The sequence below is a fragment of the Dermacentor silvarum genome, chromosome 5 (genome assembly GCF_013339745.2).
Source record: "Dermacentor silvarum isolate Dsil-2018 chromosome 5, BIME_Dsil_1.4, whole genome shotgun sequence".
NCBI classification, from domain to species: domain Eukaryota; kingdom Metazoa; phylum Arthropoda; class Arachnida; order Ixodida; family Ixodidae; genus Dermacentor; species Dermacentor silvarum.
The window spans coordinates 70,453,345-70,472,504 of record NC_051158.1 but is presented as its reverse complement, the minus strand read 5'-3'; the positions used below and the strand labels follow the sequence as shown (position 1 = coordinate 70,472,504).

Genomic DNA, 19,160 nt, shown 5'->3' with positions numbered 1-19,160 from the left:
TACTTACCTATCGCAAAGTGCATGGAATGAGGCCAGGAAGTTTTCGCACTAAAAAAACGTTATGAGGTAGACCCCTGTGGGCTCGTTTTTACGCGTTCGAACATTCCGGAGGAAAGTAGGAGCAATGTGCGCGTCAGCGCTTGAAAGAGTATCGCGAGCGCTCGCGTGGGACGCGGCTAAGTTGACTGAGCTATGATCTAACAACTGCTAACTTCTCTCACATACTGCTTGCATTGCACTGGTATTCACAAACCAATGGTAATGTGCGTGTGGATCCTTCGAGTTATCGGAGGACTCACGGTGCGTGATGCACCTCTTCTTCATAATCCTGTTCACTAGGTGGCAAGTCCCTTCTCGTAAAACAGCCCGTGATACAGTGAAGGCAAGCTAGAGCACATGCATTAGTTAAATTACGAGGGTTATTTTTTCAAGGTCCTATCAGTCGCGAAATTAAATTAACAAGGAAAATTCGATGGCGCTGTGCGCCGATGTGTTGCGCAATTTCTCTAGTACTCCTACTTGATTTCCTTCTTCGTTTTCTTGCGGCACAATTCATTTGTTAAGTCTCTAGTATGCCCGTCGATCGCGTGAGGTCACAGTTCTCAATTCTGAGCGTGTAGTGAGCACGTAAACAAGTGTGAGGTGCGTGCTGTCATTCGATTTCTACATGCTGAGGGTTGCAATGCTGCCGAAATTCATCGACGAACGAGAAATGCGTACGGTACAACTTTCATGAGTGACAGCAAAGTACTGCAATGGTGCAGGAACTTTGAAGCAGGACGAACAGACGTCCAAGATGCCGGCGAACAGGGAAGGAAGCGAGTCTCAACCGATGACTTTTTTCAGCGAGCGGATCAGGCGTTTCGAGAAAATCGTCGGTTCACATGAAAGAACATTATGCGCACAAAACGAGGACAGAGAAGAGGCTAAGACACACGAGCGCAGACTTACGACAGTCTGCGCTCGCCTGTCTTAGCCGCTTCTCTGTCCTCGCCTTGTGCGCATAATGTTCTTTCGTGTCTTACCAACATGCCAAAACAGACACCTTAGTCGGTTCACAATTTCTGTGTTGAGTGATTCAATTCCCGAAATTTCCCGGTCAGCTGTCTATACCATCTTGAGTGAGATAGTCCAGCACCACAAACTCTGTGCGAGGTGGTTTCTCAAGTTGCTGACCGTCCATCACAAAACACAGCGAATGGACACAACCTTAGCGTTTCTCCAGCGCTACCATGATGCAGGAGAATATTTTTTGAAGAAAATCATCACAGGGGACGAAACATGGGTTCGTTTCGAAAATGAAGAAACAAAAGAGCAATCCAAACAGTGGATGCATTCTGATTCCCCGAAAGCGAAGAAGTTCAAGCGAACCTTCTCCAGCAGAAAGCGTATGGCTACTGTGTTCTGGGACAACATTCATGGAATTCATGGAACGTGGTACGACCATCATTGCAGCCTCATCACGAAGGGCAATTCAGAACAAGCGAAGAGGAATGTTGTCATGAGGCATTGTCCTTCTTCATGACAATGCGCGGCTGCAGCTGCAACGAAGAAACTCCTGCAGCGTTTTTAAAGGGAAGTGTTTGATCACCCACCGTACAGCCCGGACTTGGCTCCCTCGGATTACCATCTCTTTGCTCACATGAAACGATGGCTAGGAGGGCAGGAGTTCGACTCAAACAATGAGCGGCAAAATACCGTACAGAATTGGCTGAAAGCACAACCGGCTGCCTTCTATGACGAGGGTGTATAGGAAGCCACGCTACGACTAATGTCTCAATCGGAGTGGTGACTATGTAGAGAAGTAACTGGAAAGTGTATCTAAATGTTCCAAATAAAACAGTTTTGATTTTCACTGTGGTTTTCATTTCGCGACCGATCGGTCCTTGAAAAAAAAAATAGCCCGTATATGTCCAGGCCCATTCCTTCTCGGTGCAGTTCAGATCAGGTAGCTCGGCAAGCCCGTTACTAACAAAAGACGCTATGAGTTTATATGGTGCAAAGGCTAGTAAATGAAAATTTATTTTAAATTGGCAGTGAACAACAATAACGAAATATTACGTTTTTCCTAAGTGCACCAAAGTTATCAAAAATTGCCTGTAGCAGATAGCACAATTGCAACCCTTGAGCTAAATACCATGATGAGGTGTCCGTTACTTATACGAGAAATAAAAAACTCCCTCCTCCTCTTCACCTGCTCGCTTCAGAGCCTTGCCCTCAAAGTTACTTTTATTTCAGGCACGCATCTCAAGTAAATGTTAGAAGCAGCGGAAACGAAGACTGCAGCTAGATCGAACAGAAACCTGCAACATCATAATACATGGCAGACTTTCCCAAATTACACTATCGAGTGCCGGAAACGATGTGTATAAAATGGTTCTCGTTTCTTGAGCCTAGATGAAATATCGCGATTTTCAGGAATCGCACGCCGCACCACCAACGCTACCACGAAGCACTCTCTGCGAACCATGCGATCCATGTGAACGAATTCCGAAAACCTAACTTTTGCTGCGTATATCGAGCGCTTGTCAAGCTCTCTTTCAATGTCGACAGAGCAAGGCTCCAAAAAGAAATATCCGGAGTATTGTTACGTACCGCTTAGCACATCTACACGATGGAAGAGTCATGAGGTATCATTCCATCATTTCCCAAATGCCAGTGACGGAGGCGGAGATTAGGCAGATATATAGGTCCAGAAACTGTGGATGTTCAAGCTTATAACGGCAACGATGGTCGTATGCTAGCGGCATTTTCCGTCAGATGTATATTGTTTGCCAGGTGAGAGACGGTGCATGATATATCTTTTCTTTTCGTGAGGGCGAAGCGCTTTAAATAAATTGATGTGCAGCTAAGATTCTTAATTATTTTGCTCCGCGCCGTCGCCTGCATTGCTCCTGTTATAAATATGCAACCATTTTGCCTTTCAATGTCCATCACGAGCCGACACAGTTGTCGCTATCCGTTGCTTCTTGCGCTAAGTATACTGTACGACGCCACAGGGACGAAACGAACACTGCATATGAAGCGGACACGAAGTGACACAGGGGATCGCTTCATATCCAGTGTTAGTTTCGTCCCTGTTGCGTCCTACAGTAATTAGCACAGGAAAAAAATGAATGCACACTAACTAGCCCAATTCATAGCTCTTCTAACAGTTGTCGCTAGCTTGGCCTGCTTCTGCACTCAGACGACTAGCGATATTTAACGAAGTCAGCTGCGGTATTCAGTATTTACCTAGATCGGCCATTAGCGCGCGTGTTAGCAGCGAAACGGGTTTAGCGATAACAAATCTTAGATTACCTAAGAAGGTTGCATGATTGTATAACGCACTTCCTGAAACGCACCGTGATTGCTTACGCAGTGTGGTATGCTACGGAGCCTCGGCTGAAGTCCACTCAAAACGGGTGGCTCATTTTAGTTCTCCTAGTGATTACACGGTCGTGTTCTCGCAAAGAACAGGAAAACGCTGAGGAATCATTTTGTCAAAACTTGTTGCGTCAGTTTTGCATTTTAGTTATGAAAGGAAGTTTGTTCATTTGCCAACAGATGGTACACGAAACGGGCACCTTGACAGCGTCTGTTCAGATTGATGCAGAAGCATTTATATGCTGTCCTAATCATGCCAACTATAACATATGGCAGATGCCATAGTATCGTGGCAAAGCCCTGCCAGTTTCATCGCTGAGTGTACGTCTCTTGTACGGACTTCTCTTTCGATGTCCAGGCCCATTCCTTGTCGGTGCAGTTCAGATCAGGTAGCTCGGCAAGCCCGTTACTAACAAAACACGCTCTGAGTTTAAATGGTGCAAAGGCTAAGTAAATGAAAATTTATTTTATATTGGCAGTGAACAACAATACCGAAATATTACGCCTTAGCTAGCAGTATCGATTACATTAGGTTACATGCAAGCGTTAGCCACGAGGAGCTTTATCAAGTTCATGCGTTACATGAAATATCAGGCGACCACACAGCAACACGCATAATGTTTAGTTCAGCGCTCGCGGCCTCGGACGAGAATTACCGGCATAGCGAAGTGGCTGGTCTCATTTGAAGAGCCCGCCTATTAGCAGGCGATCATCCAGCGTTTTCTCTAGTACACGTGTACGCCTGCACTTCGTAACAAGTTATCGAAGTCAATAATTTACAAACACACACTCTACGCTAAATTGCGAGCTCGTCTAAGGCAGTACTTGTTTAGGTTTCTGCACTGAAAGCAAGCGACTCACGGCGGTGAGTCGTGGTGGTTGGCGCCCTACTGCATCAAGCGAGATTGCAAATTAAAGTATATCTCACTGGTAGCAGTACATCAGCGTACCAGAGACGTGCTATCACTTCTCCTCTCATTCCACATACAGTAAAACTCAGCGTCACTGACGCCGATTTCAATGAAAACATCACGGAAAAGCACCAAGACTGTATGCGGCAAAGGTTTCCACGGCAGGTGTATGCCAGCATAGGCCGACGACTTCCATTACGTCATGATTTCTTTCTTTTGCACCAACACCCACAAGGTGCTTGGCCAACACAAGATGTTTGCCCTCAGCACATCACCGCAACTTAATATCGCAAGAGAAAGGATGTGATAGAGCTGAAGCTGAGCACCGACAGAGTCCTGAATCCGGCCGCCATCTTTGCTTCACATTGGCGCCCGCTCAAGGATTGGAAAATTGCTAATACTGTGACCTGAGTAGCAAGAATATTTCGCGCTTTCTTTTCGCTAATTATATGCAGAAGCATATCCTTAACCTGGCTCGTATTTGTGACGACGCTTTGACGTATTTCTACGTAACATTTTCCAAGTCTTCTTATATTCTTCCTCGGTTGCGTCAGTTTAGGAGCCGTAGCACAGTGCGAGATTGCGAACAAAGGTTTAGGTTTGCTTTCATTTTTACTTTTACCTTCGTAACATGCACAAATGTATTCAAGTACTTTACGCTCCCATAAAATACATTTATTTTGAGCGCACCGGTGTCCTTACAGGAAACTTTTTTTACATAAGTCTTCCGATATAACCTTTGGCTTAGCTATCATGTGAAATAGCAGCCATCCAACTGCTTTTAATATCGCACATATACAAAAGTGCTGTTATCAGCCACACGCATAACAGTACTACCCCGTGACTCTAACTGGCAACAGAACCAATAAAGCGCTTATCTTTCTATTCTTCCGAGTGATGTGAGATAAAACCTTTGTCGCAATCGCGGAGGCAAGATTGCCGAAGGCATGGTCGTCTTCACTTCGGCCACCGACTGCCCGTCACAGATATCGCTTGAACAAGTGACCGCAAGTCCAGCTAAATATGCCTACCCGCAACAAGCTATGGCTCGATCTGGGACGTACGTGCAACTTGAGCCTCGGAAACCTGGGAATGGTAGGTGGTGCGTTCTTATGTTGCTCCGGTATTTAGGTAACATCAACGATCATTTTTTACTCCACAAAATTTGCATCGCTTTGGTCAGACAAAGCAAGAATTCTCACCGCCAGCTCTGGTCACTTCTTTGATGCACTATGTTTTGGAGAATTCTTCCCGAAAACTATTAAGCTAGTTTGGCACCTGTATTCAATATTTAGACTTCTAGATTAACGTCCTTGTTGCTACGCAAAGAGGATGTAACTGCAAAAAATGTACTAGAATACGTAAGCAGCGAACAATGCATACCAACACGACTTCTCATATATATATATTACTCGTCTTGCGCTGCTTGCCATTTAACACATTTATAACCTAGCTCTCGTGGTCACACTACTGTGATTCAATGCAAACGGCTATATTTTTGGTAACATGAACTGTCTGATTAGTTGGTACGTGTTCATAGGTTTCAAACAAAATTGACCACAAATGAAAACGCGGACAGGAGAAAGGATCGGAGAATTGCAGTTGTACAGTCGACTCCCTTGTTTTTGTTTTCATTTTGTGTTCGGTTTCTCAGATTTGCCATGTTGTGTTAACATCCTTATACGAAACAGCAGACTGGTTGAACAGCAAACGCTCGATATCGGACAAAAATCACGAATGGCTCAACATAGTCCTGCCATAACATTGTATCATGGTAAATCCCAATTTCCCACTACAGAAGACGCTGTGAGCACCAGAATAATTCCAACAGGCATAACACAATGTATAATAAATTACGGCCGTGCAGTAAGATACTCAGAGATTTATCCATAACGTATCAAACTGCAAAAAATGCACACTAAGAAATTCACTAGAAACTTAGCATAATCATCAAAAAATTAAATAAATAAATGAGGACAAGTGGCTCTCCGCTATCAAGAGCCCCGATGCCGGGGCGCAACTATGGGCTGTCCAGAGGGCCCACGATGCGGCGGTCGGGCATGGCCTGACTGTCCCAATGTGGAAGCGGCCCGCTGCACGCTGAGTCGCGTAGCTCAGGACGTTCATTAAAGTTTTACATCCATCCACCCAATGAGATTGAATTGTCAGTTTGTGGTCAATTTCGGAAATACACAGAACGAAAAGCAACCTTTTGTGGCAGAATGTTTTCATTATGTTCATTGTTATCAAAACGTTAGCTATACGGTGTGAAACTTAATACCTCGCTTTTAATTCATAGCACCAACAGGATAAAAAAATGCGACGTTTTCGCTGCAGATTTAATATTTATCTGTGTAGGCATTTAAATGATTTAGTGAACTTGTCCCTTCAAAATATTGTTTCGCCGGAAATAACAGTAAGTGAAGCGGTTAATTACAATTACTGTTGCTACAAAATAACGCACTTATTATCTCAGTACCGTCGACTTAATTGCTTGACGTAGGTCAATCTTTTTGCTTCATTGCAGTAAGAAGCAATATTTTGATGACTTTGTGGGCTAACGTGGTAAACATAGCTTCTTCTCGTACTTAGCATTTTAAAAAAGCGCGAGCGAGGAGAGATCGACCGGAGGAAGAAACTCACAGCTAAAGTTTTATCCATCTTAACAATGTAATATATACATGCGCAGCCTAGCGACAAAAGAAGAGCAAATAAAGATAAAAGGCCTAAAAATACCGTTGCTTTATATATGTGCAGATAATGAGCCCAATCCAAGTAAGGTCAAGAAACAAGAAAATCAATCTCTTTGTTTGACAGAGCAATCGAAGGCTTGCTAGCACACGTGTCGTCTACCCTAGTCATTTAAAAGGCCTCAACAATTTCTCGTGTCAGCTGGGCTCAGTGACGTTTGATTCTGTTGAAAATTGAGTCTGTTGACGATCCTTTCCTTGTGAAGAGTTCGGATGAGGTTAATACCTTTCTAAAATACAACCAGAAGATTGTTTGCATGGCCTCTTCGTATGGCATTAAACATTCATATTATTATTTGCGACACAATGAACTAACTTCTTGTCTGCATCAGCGACTGCCGTGACATATTCGGCGTTGTCGCTTACTAGAATGCTGCAGGGCCTTCTGTTGACGACTATATGAAACTGCTTGACATGTACATGACGTCGAACTTTGCAACTTCGGATGACGACATTTATTTGCAACCGCAAGGTGTTTCCATGGGCTCATGCATAGACCCCATTCTCAGTGGTTCTCGACCGACCCATCTAAGAACGCCTAGAAATGTTAATGGTTGCAAAGGTCTCCTGGTATGTCAAAAGTTTTCTAGCCGTGTTGGAAATTGATGGTTCGTCTTTTCATGCTTGGAGGACTAAAATATCAGGCATTTTCAGCAACTGCCTTTCGCCGCTTGTTCTGACTTCTGAAGTTCTTGAGAACGAATGTCATTAGATTCTTTAATTTAGTTTTTGCGTTGTGCCCAGGCCACGTTTTTTGGGCGTACGAACCGCATGCTGGCAAGCCTTTATTTCCAATTGAGTCTGCGCACTACAAAATTGTGAAACGGGCGATTGCGAGAACTTGCGACACATATATGGCCCTGCGAAAGCTTTTCTATCACAAAATGCAGTAGAGCTTTGACAAACATACTGAACGCCTCAGAATGGCTAGTTTCTCCACCCATTTGTTGACAGCGGTTGTTGTGTGCTTGCTGAAGGAAACCGAAGTGGTTTCCTTCAGCAACCACGAGCGGTCAAGCTCGCGTAGGTGACCAAGTTTGCTATTATTCCGGATATTCACTGCGTGGCCCACAACCTCTAACGAATCGCAGGCTTGTGTGGTGCCGATGTATTTTTCACCATCCCTGATAAGGTGTCTAAGTTGTGTAGGCCCGTTAACAACACTACCAAGGAAACTACGGCCTGCGAATACTTTGTCACTTGAACTGAAGGGGTGGTGTATTCCCTCCTTCGTCAGGCGGCAAGTGTTATATCGGCTCAAAGGGCCACTGTCTTGATGAGCGGTTAAGGGAACACGCCTATAGCGTATCTTCAGCGAGATCAGGTCGCCTTGGTATTCATTGCAGTGACTGCGGCGGCGTGCCTGAGTTTCACCGATGTAAGCTTGTTAAACGTCACCGGGACCAGCTGACACGGGAAATGCTCGACTTCTTGGAAATGGCCAGTTTTGGTGACACGTGTGTTAGCAAGCCTTTCTTGGGTTGCTCTGTCAAACAAAGAGATTGATTTTCTTGGTTCTTGAATTTACTTGGCTTGTGCGCACTTTCAGTACATGTATATAACAATGGTGTTTTTATGCCTTTTATCTTTTATTTTTATCGTTATTTGTACTTCTGTTGTCATTGACTGCGCAAGTATATAGTACGCCGTTAGGATGAATAAACTTGTGAGTCAGCGGCGGGCCTGGGTCCTCGTCTGGTCTCGCGTCGTTAGCGCTTTTTTAAAATCCCCAAGTATGCTGGCACCAACTCGCCCAAGCTTCCGGTTTAGGGCAGATTCTTTTCAAAATATATAAATAAGTCCCAAAGAGGAAGCGTTGAGACGCAGGAAACTATTCAAATTGCCAACTAAAAAGTTTTCTGCATGAAAATGCATTCTACAAAACCTGTTACAGGTAATTAAAGAGCGATAAGCGTTCGACACTTCTCAACGTTCTTATATAATTTTTTGCTCAACTTATTGCATACTACAGACATGGGCAAATTTGGGGCCTCACTTCTAAGCCACCACTTACATTCAATGTCAACTGCATAGTTTATAGTGTAAAATGACGTAAAACAAAATGAAGTCCTGAGAGGACAGGAAAGACCATCTTGAGTAAGGATAATATATGAAAGAACGTTTTGAAGTTGGGATTGTACAAGAAAGAGAATCTTCAAGTAACAACAGGACAGGAAATAGCGTCTTGAAGTAGACGCAACAAGGAAAACAGCGCCTTAATGTATGGACAGAAAGGAAAGAGCGTCTTGATGCCAGGAATTGGTAGGAAAGAATGTGTCGAAGCCAGGACAGGACAGGAAATAACACCTTAAAGAAGTGACAGGACAAGAGAGAACACCATGAAGGATATGATAGAGAAGAGTGCCTTGAAGTCACGACAGGAGAGGAAAGAACGTCTTCAAGGCAGGGCAGGACAGGAAAGAACGTATTGAAGTAAGGCAGGATGGGAGAGAGCGTTCTGAAGCAGGGACAGGACAGGTATAAGCGTCATGAAGGACAGGACTGTAAACAGTATCTCTAAGCAAGGACAGGATAGAAAATAGCGCCTTGAAGTGTGGACAAGAGAGGAAAGATTGTCTTGAAATAAGGGCAAGGCAGGAACGAACATCTTAAATTTGGGAGAGGAAAGGAAATATTATCTTGAAGTAGGGGCAGGATAGAAAACAGCGCCTTGAAAAAGGGATTTGACAGGATACAGCGTCTTAAAGTACAGGGCAGGAAAGAGTATCTCTAATTAAGGAGAGGAAAGAAAGCAGTGTCTTGAAATACAGGGCAAGAGAGGAAATAGCGTCTTGAAGTTAGGGCAGGGCAGGAAAGAGCAGCTTGAAGTAAAGACAGGATAGGAAGGAGTGTCTCGAGGTAAGGACGGGGTAGAAAAGAGTCTCTTGCAACAGGGATAAAACAAAAAAGTAAAAGTTCCTTTTTTCGCATCCTTTCACACCATAGCAAGTGCAAACCAACTTAGTAACAATTAGTGAACACTACAGTTTGAATTTGCAAATTTATTCGTTTGCCATCCTTGCAAAGGGCCTCGTCATCGGCATAAGAGGTGTTGCTTTGCTGGACATGGCTGAGATATACGGAACAAGCATCGCCAGCATATCGTACCTCATCACCACTTGCGGCGTGGGCAATCTCATCGGCTCTCTACTTGGTATGCATCTGCCTAAGCTGATTTATCGTGCATCTATCTTAAGTATGTGTTTATTGTGTTTTAATATTTTAAACACTCACACAATAAAATGTATGGCTATGAGCGGTACATTAAACATATTTTACAGTAAACCGGACTTTGGACATTCATTGTTATTGGAAATAGTTACGTTCGTCACATGCAAAACATGCGTTAATTGCGATGTGCATGACGCGCCATGATAATGCCTCGCGGACGCGATAAAAACAAAAATGAGGTCGCTACTAGCAAGAAAACGGGGCAGAGAACAGGTACAGCGGGATCTCGTTGATGCGATCATCACGGGAACCGTAAAATAAAACACAGCATCCGAAAATCGTATTATCCGAAGCCGGTCCCGAAAAGTATGAAAATAGGCGAACTATTTTTTTCCATTAAAAAACTTCCGCCAGAGCCTATCTGCCGACGAATGTCGAAGTAATGGAATTAGCATTGAAGCAGTGTATCAACACACCATGTTGCCAACGCCGAAACGCGCCATGCGTGAGGCGCGTACGCAACCGGGCACCTTGCATGCATTAACTCGTTTACTTTCCACAATACGATGAACGACTAGACTACTTACGTCAGAACTTCAGCCAGTTGGACTGTTCTTTTTTTTTTCTGTAGCCAGAGTACTTGATCCATGTGCATGCCATGTTAAGAAGACCGCAACCTACTAATTCTTTGCTTTGATTCATGATTGTTGTTTTTGTTGCACACTCTACTTACACTGAATGTTTGCGCCAGGCTTTTTTAGTCAGTAAAACAAATGTTTGTGTGTACACTGAACGCGTGTGCATGAAGCTATGTTTCCAGCTTGGCAACCATCGTGTTCTTTCCCTTGTGTACCATGTCTCCTGCTGTCCTTTTTTCCTGTCAAGCTAGTGCATTTTTTGCAGTGTCATGAACTTTCAACCCTTTACGCGTGCTAATATCAGACGCTTTATTGTTGCCTTTTTTGGGTGGGGGTGGGGGTGCGATTTTTGGTTCTCCTGGAAGATTTCTGTGCCTGTGGTATGTATATCTGAGTGTTTCATTGGGAAAATGTGTACCATTGATTTCACCAGTGTTCTCTGCTGGCTGGTTTTAATGCAGCTTATCTTTTCATTTGACTACACTTATTAAAAAGCAAACACCAAACTCACCTAAACATCTTACTCTTCACGGCTGCGCCTTGAGGAATGGCAGGCAAACATATGCCCATTTTACAATGTTTACCTAGCTCGCAGATCTTAAGTACGTGCTTTACTTATTGTTTAATCCTTCAACGTTGTTTGTTACACGGCTGTCTCTTTATTTACTCGGTCATAGGAGGCAAGCTACACGACACGTACAACACGCAGTTGGTCTCGATTTTGGCAATGGCAGCTACCTGCATCACGGTGACCATGATTCCACTGAGCGGCATCCTAGCACTGGCACACGTTAACATGTTTCTGTGCGGGCTGTGTATGGCTGCGTTTGCCACTGGTGAGTATCAAAAGAGTGCGGGTGGGAGATGGCGAGCTCATAAGTTTCGCATGAGCGCTCTTTAAAAAAGAAAGAAAAAAAAGTTTAGCGCCGATTGGCAAATTTTTTAGCAAGAGTATACCCGATAATCCTTTTTCCGGTTGTCTCAGTTCTCCTGCATTCTCAAATGAAGTATGTTCACTCTAATTAGGCAGAAGCAGAGTAACCGGTCTCCGTTTGGTAGTAGCCAAACGGAGACCGGTTACTCTGCTTGTGCCTAATTAGAGTACCAGTTCAATATGCAACAATTAGTTGTTGAATAGGCAACGAGCAAATGGAGTTAAATGTGCAGCAAGGAGTTATTCCCACGAAACTTATTGTCAGCACTCCCTTTGTAGTCATGCTAAGATATGGTAGGATCGCAATGTATTTTTGTGCTTACTGTCGTTATCTCGAAAGAATTAGCTATGTAATGAAGGGAGACGATGGAAAGCAAAAGCCGGCTGCACATTTCATTTCGCTATAACAACCCGTAGCGCGAAAAAGTCAAATAACTCATGCTGAAGTTAATAGTAGATTGTACATTGCTGTATATTGTACGCCTATCAGATAGACTTCGGTTCGCCATGTTTGCGTGCCTTAATAGACAAAGCTAACAATATGTTTAAAGGTACGCGATAACCCCATTGGTAGTTCGGCGATAGCGTTGTGCCGCTAAGCACGAGGTCGCGGTTTCGGTTCCCGCGCGGCAGCAGCGGCCGCATTCCGACGGTGTCGGTACGCGAAAACGCTTATTTATGAAAGTCAACGCTTGGAAATCCCAGGCGAATGGTCTCCCAGACGGGGGCCCACCACTGCGGCGTTTCTCATAATCCAGTGGGCAGTTTTGCGTTGTTGTTCCATAGAAAAAGTACCACCGTTGTTGCCCCAAGTGTCCCTGGATTCCCCATAATGAATGACCATTCTATTTGATGGTGTGCTAACATGTAGGCCGCTAAATACAATGCAATGAACTTGATGTAGATACCGGGACGTGAAATTGTTGTGTCCTTTGAGTGCAGGTGCGAACGTCTGGATCATCAGGATGTGGACAGAGAAAAGCAGCCCGGCGCTGCAACTCTACCACTTGGCCTTCGGTATCGGTGGCTTCGTGGGTCCATTCATCGCGCGACCATTCCTGTCGAATAGCGACGGCGGCAATGCGACCGCACCGAACACTACCGACAACGTATACCTGACCCACAGCAACATCGCTTTCTCGCCTGTCAACTTGGTAGATCTGGCCAATAGCTCCACCGCTCAAAATGGCACGGGCGAGTCGAGCGTTTACTATGCATTCGGCATCGTCGGAGCATTTTATTTGATTCTGACTGTTTCTATGATCGTGCTTTACATTATAGACAATGCGGACTTCAAACCTTCCACACCTGAAGGTGAGAGCTCTACGGCTGCTGAGGAACCACCTAACTCTGCCCGCTTTACCCGAATCATTGTGGCAACAATGTGCGTCTACATAGGCATTTACGTCGCACTCGAGTGTACCACGTCCCAGATGGTGGCCTCATTTGCAGTAAAGAGCCAGCTCCACTTCTCGAAGTCGTTGTCTTCTCGCGTGGAATCTGTGTTCTTCTTCTCCTTCGCCGCTAGCCGCCTCACCGCAAGTCTGATTACAATCAAAGTTTCCGCCTTCTGGATGCTAGTTTCAGCGCACGTAATTCTTCTACCCACGGCCGTGACGCTCGCGCTATTGGGTTCCAGCAACTCCATGGTGCTCTGGGTCAGCAGCGCTCTCTTTGGTGTCGGACAAGGACCGATCTACGCTGCTTTAATATCCTGGACGTCCGGGCACATCAATCTAAACAACAAGATGATGTCTCTAGCTGCTGTCACCGAATGCATCGGATCAATGTCAGCGCCGGTTATTGTAGGGCAGTTTCTGGACAAGGACCCTAACGTGTTCCTTTATGTGTGTCTTACGACTGTTGCGTTGTGTGCGGTTATTTTCATTTCTATGTATCTCTACGTAAGAAGAGCGCGACACCGAAGCGATGACAAAGAACTGCTAGTCAACGAAACTGACAACTAGCATAACGACAGGTTTCAATAAACCTTCGAGGTTTGCCTCAACATGTGTTATCATACGGCTACCTAAAGTGCACCACGAGTTGGTGCTTGCCCTGAGGCTTGCCCCGTCGTGCTAGAGCACTGCTATATAAGTTAAGGGTTGAGTCTGTGTTGGTGCGCGAACGCCTATACCGACAAGGGCATGTGGACAGTCCGTCGTGTACGTTTTGTGGCTCCTGTGAGACACTTGAGCATCTCGTTTTAGAGTGACCCGCATTCCGCATTGCTAATTAAGGAATATGGATTTATTGGACTGCAATATGCGACCCTTAACGATTGCCTATTTCCAAGGGGGTGCGCTTCCCGACGTGACCAGGCCCTGCTAACTTTTCTGAAGGACACTGACTTGGCCTCCCGTTTTGTAGACATTATTTGTCTTTTGTTTTGTTCTGTCTGTGTCTACGTCATTTATCTATTTCCTCTTTTCTTTCCTCATGTTTTCATTCTCTCTATTCCCTCCTTCTGAAAGAGTAGGCAGACGTTGTGCCCCTCTCGGTGACAGTTGTCAGCTTGCTCCCTCCGTATTTCCTTCGTGTCCTCGTGTTATATGTGTACAAACCAAATAATAGTCCGTGTCAACAGGGACATTTGGCATGTAAATTACCTATATTTTTGGAGAAGCCTCTTTATTTCTCATTTTATAGCTAACTTTATATTTCCGAAAATGCAAACACCTCTACACCCGCTTTGGTGTAGCGGCGTTGCCGTGGCGCTTTGGTCGCGGCGGTCACATTCCGGTCATGGCGGTCGCTTTTCAATATGGACGAAATACAAAAACACCCATGTACCGTGCACGGTAACGAACCACAGGTGGTCGAAATTATGCCAGTGACCCGCACTACGGCGTGCCTCATATTCACATCGTAGTTTCGGAACGTAACACACCAGAATTATTGTTCTTTTCAATAGCACCCCCCCCCTATGCATAACTCTATGACCATTGACCACAGTTGAAGGCACTGCGAGCACATGTGACTTGAGTTTGGAGACCCAATTCTATAACACTTTACTACTTCGGTACGTACCCAATGACGTACTAAAGTGCTAGGGTGCTCCAACGCTTAGGCACCTGAATGTGGAGCTCCCCATTGTCTTTCTACAGAATGCTGAATAGCCAGGCTGCTTATGCCAGAAGTTGAGCCAGTTAGACAGAAGCGCTTTTTTCTGTAGCCAAGATACTTGTTCCACAGCCATGCCAACTGAGTACACGGATGTCCTCAGCTGACTGCCTCAATGCATGTGTGCGCAGGTATGAAGTAACAGCGCGTAATGAACAAAGACGAGAAAGGAACGAAGGCCACAGGACAAGCGCTGTTACTTCATACCTTCGCTCAACATGAACCAACTAGCCCTCATCAAGTTGTTACTAATGCATGTGTGTAACAGCAGCCTGCCGGTTATTCGTCTTGATTCATGTTTGCCGCTTTCGTTGTGCACTGTACTTACAATGAATGCTCGCTTCAAGTTTACTTCGTCAATAAGACATATGCTATAGTTTGCTTCTTTATTTGTGTACGCGCGAGTGCGTGTTTGTGGATGCGAATATATATCCGGCATTTTACCGTCGTGTCCATACTGTTGTTCACCAAGTATTCAGCTGGAATGCTTTTTTTCCAATTAAGAAAATAATTTATTTCAGTGCTGTGGGAGTTTACATAACTTTACACGTGTGATCTTTGACGCCTGCGACACTTTTACGCGTGTGACGCGTGCAAGCTTTGTCTCTGTTGTACTACTATGTACGAGCACGTTTTAATGAGAAACGTGTAGCCTTAATTTCTTCCCTGTCTCATGGAATAACTGGTTTTAATGAATAACTGGTTTTAATGTTTTAACTGGCTTTAATAACTGGTTTTAATGCAATGTCTTTATATGGTTACAGGCATTATACAGGAAATGCCAAAATCACCTAAGCCCTTTATCTTAAGCTTCGCGACTGCGCCGTGAAAAATGAGACGCAAACATATGCCCATTTTACAATGTTTACCTACCTCACCCAGCTTACAATACTTGCTTCACTCATTGTTTAATCCTACAGCGTTCGTTGCTTCACGGTTTTGATTTTATTTACTGGTTAAAATAGGAGGCAAGTTACACGACACGTACAGCACGCAGTTGGTCTGGATCTTTGCAATGGCAGCGACCTGCGCCGCGGTGACCATGATTCCACTCAGCGGCATCCTAGCACTGGCACACATTACCATGTTTCTGTGTGGGCTGAGCGTAGCTGCGTTTTCCAGTGGTGAGCATCAAAAGCCTGTGGGTTGAAGATGGCGAGCTCACAGGTTTCGTACAAGCATGCTCTGAAATTAAGTTGAATGCTTACTGGCAACTTCTTTAGCGCGAGTAACCATTCATCTATTTTCCAGTTTTCTCAGTCGTCATATGCTCCCCATTGAAGTACGTTCCCTCTGATTAGGCATACAAGCAGTACAACCATTCTGTGTTTGGGAGTACCCGTTGCCAATTCAGCAATCAGATGTTCAATGTGCAGCAAGCAAATGGCGTCTCATGTGCATCAAGCACAGTGTCTTATGAAACACGTTGTCAGCATTCCGACTGTATTCCTTCCAAGAGACGCTAGGATTTGCAGTCTTCTGGTCACTGTCGTTTTGCCGATAGAACAATTTGTGATAAGTGGAGACGAAGGAGAAGAAAAACAGGTTATATCGCTGCTACATCAATCTGAGGAGCGAAAAGGTTAAAGGATTCATGACGAAGCGAATTGGACATCGCCGTACATTGTACGCCAAACGAATCGACTTCGATTCGCCACGTTTGTGCACGATGGGAGAGCAAGCTAACACTATTTTTTAAATGTATGCGATAACCGCAGCGGTGGATGGGATGTGGCGTTGTTCCATTGAGCACGAAGTCGTGGCTCCACGGTGGCTGAATACCAAAACACTCAAATATATTTAAGTGTATGCTGATTAATTTAAGGTGAATGGTCTAGTTTAGACCGGGGCCAGGAACAGCAGCATCTCTAATAACCAGACTTGCCTGTCGAGTAACTTTGGACGTTACTATCCGGAAATGTGTCGAACTTCACCCTAATGCAGCATGACTCAGTGGGCAGCATTTTCAAGAAATTATATTGCAAATCATATGCCGGTATTGAACAACTTTCAATTAGCAGCCTCGAGAAGGTACTTCCTTCTAATAGCATACGCATCTACGGCACTCATACGTAACTTCTGCATTATCGCAGCGTTTTCGTCAGAACTAAAACATTGCCGTCATTGTGTTACATGGTGTACAAACACGTACACCGCTAGTTATACTGTGAGAGACTTAGTGTACATACCAGGAGACTAAATGGTTGTGTCATTTGAGTGCTGCGAACATCTGGATCATCAGGATGTGGACAGAGAACAGCAGCCCGGCACTGCAAATCTTGCACTTGGCCTTCGGTATCGGTGGCTTCGTGGGTCCTTTCATCGCGCGACCGTTCCTGTCCAATAGCGACGGTGGCAATGCGACCATCTCGAACACTACCGACAACGTATACCTGACCCAGAACAACATCGCTTACCAGCCTGTCGACATGGTATTGAACTGGCCAATAGCTCCGCCACTCAAAATGGCACGGGCGAGTCGCTCGTGTATTGCGCGTTCGGTATCGCCGGTGCACTTTTATTCATTACAACCGTTTCTGCCGTCATCCTTTACATTATAGACAATATGGACTTCAAACCATCCCCGCCTGATGGTGAGAGCTCTGCGGCAGCTGAGGAACCGCGTCACACTGCCCGGTTTACCCGAATCGTTCTGCCAATAATGCGCCTCTACGTAGGTACTTACGTCGCGTTCGAGTGTACCACGTCCAAGATAATGGCCTCGTTTACAGTCAAGAGCCAGTTCCACTTCTCGAAATCGTTGGCTTCTCGTGCCGAATCCGTGTACTTCTCATACGCCGCTCGCCGCCTCACCGCATGTCTGGTTACAATCAACGTTGCCCCCTTCTGGGCGCTAGTTTCAGCGCACGTAATTCTTCTACCCAGGGCCGTGATGCTCGCCCTACTGGGTTCTAGCAGCTCCACTGTGCTCTGGCTAAGCAGCGCTCTCCTTGGTTTCGGTCAAGGACCGATCTACGCCGCTTTAATATCCTGGACGTCCGCGCACATCAATCTAAACAACAAGATGATGTCTCTACCTGCTGTCACCCAAAGCATGGGATCAATGACAGCTCCAGTTATTGTAGGCCAATTTCTGGACAATGAGCCTAACGTGTTGCTGGGTATGTGCCAGTGCTTATGTGCCGCTCTTCATTAAACCTATTTCACCCTATCTTAATTGGATCACTGCGTATGTGAACTATAGGTATGCGATACACTTAAATGAACCTCGTTGATGCCAATTTAGGTCACCGGTTATGTGCAACTGCATTAGTGCCGCTCTTCAATTAACCTCTTTAACACCAACTTGGGTCACTGGGTATGTTCCGCAAGGTATGTGCCACGTGACATATGCGTTGATTTTCAATAAACCTGTTTTGCGCATACCTGCGTCGCCAGGCCTGTGTCGATGGGTGTGTGTCACCCTCAAACGAACGTCTTTGACGCCTACATCTGTCACTTGGTATGAGCCACTCTTCCACGATAAAAATAAATCATTAAAGTTTCTCCGGCGCTGGGCGGCGTCGAACACACGTCATTTATACTCAGACAATGTTGTCTGAATATTTCTGTACGTTGGTGTCCGGAAGAAAGCGCGAGAGCGCAGACCGGCTGCATGCGCACCTGATGCATGACGCATTTCGGCGGTTGCAATGCGGTATGTCGATACATTGCTTTAGTGATAATCGCATGTACGTTGACGTTCATCGTGATATAGGTTCTGCCGGATTTAAAAAAATTTAGAACTACGTCAGACAGAAACCTACTTACCTATCGCAATGTGCATGGAATGAGGTCACGAAGCTTTAGCATTAAAAATGTCGCAGTTTCGCCCGAAAAGCGAAGCATCAATTGCGATAGCAAATTAGTAGAGAGCTATTCGGAATAAGGATAGTAGTTTTATCGGCTGCATAAACTTGATCACATTCGCTTACTAACTAAATTAACAAGCGCGGTGTCAGCGCGCACAAGCAAACACGAATAGATCACACTGAATGACCGCAGACAACGACTGTCAAAACGCTGGCAGAAAGCGCAGCCGCCGCAGCGGGCGAAGGTTCGCGCGGTCTATCGCTTCAACGGAAATTGAGCGGCGAATGCACAGCGCATACAAAGGTCAGACGCGTGTGGAGATAAGAGACGGTGCGAGCGACCGCCACCGCCGGGCAAAGTGCATAGTACTTGTGCAGACGAGAAGTTGTTGGCAGAGAAGAAGCTGCCCCTGCCTCCCTACCGCGCTGCCTTCCCGCTTTCTTGCTTTCGCGTG

At 45.3% G+C, this 19,160-nt stretch overlaps 1 protein-coding gene and 1 long non-coding RNA gene across 6 annotated transcripts in view; one reads left to right on the top strand and one right to left on the bottom strand.

The window, feature by feature from the left end:
- The window catches only part of LOC125945848 (uncharacterized), a 40,690-nt gene that overhangs the window by 2,082 nt on the left and 19,448 nt on the right, over positions 1 to 19,160 (bottom strand). The window contains exon 2 of the long non-coding RNA XR_007467159.1: positions 12,922 to 13,069. This is a non-coding gene — a long non-coding RNA (uncharacterized LOC125945848). The remainder of the gene's footprint in view (positions 1 to 12,921; positions 13,070 to 19,160) is intronic.
- Positions 5,136 to 19,160, top strand: part of LOC119454166 (sodium-dependent glucose transporter 1A) — a 34,320-nt gene continuing 20,295 nt past the window's right edge. The window contains exons 1-4 of one of the 5 annotated variants that reach the window (XM_037715499.2): positions 5,210 to 5,372; positions 10,055 to 10,181; positions 11,514 to 11,672; positions 12,713 to 14,586. In XM_037715499.2, the coding sequence (XP_037571427.1) occupies positions 5,301 to 5,372; positions 10,055 to 10,181; positions 11,514 to 11,672; positions 12,713 to 13,737 (1,383 nt within the window). In that variant the 5' untranslated portion in view covers positions 5,210 to 5,300 and the 3' untranslated portion in view covers positions 13,738 to 14,586. Of the gene's footprint in view, positions 5,380 to 10,054; positions 10,182 to 11,513; positions 11,673 to 12,712; positions 14,587 to 19,160 lie in introns of those variants that run through there. The other 4 variants (XM_037715500.2, XM_049668167.1, XM_037715504.2 and 1 more) reach the window with 4 other exon arrangements.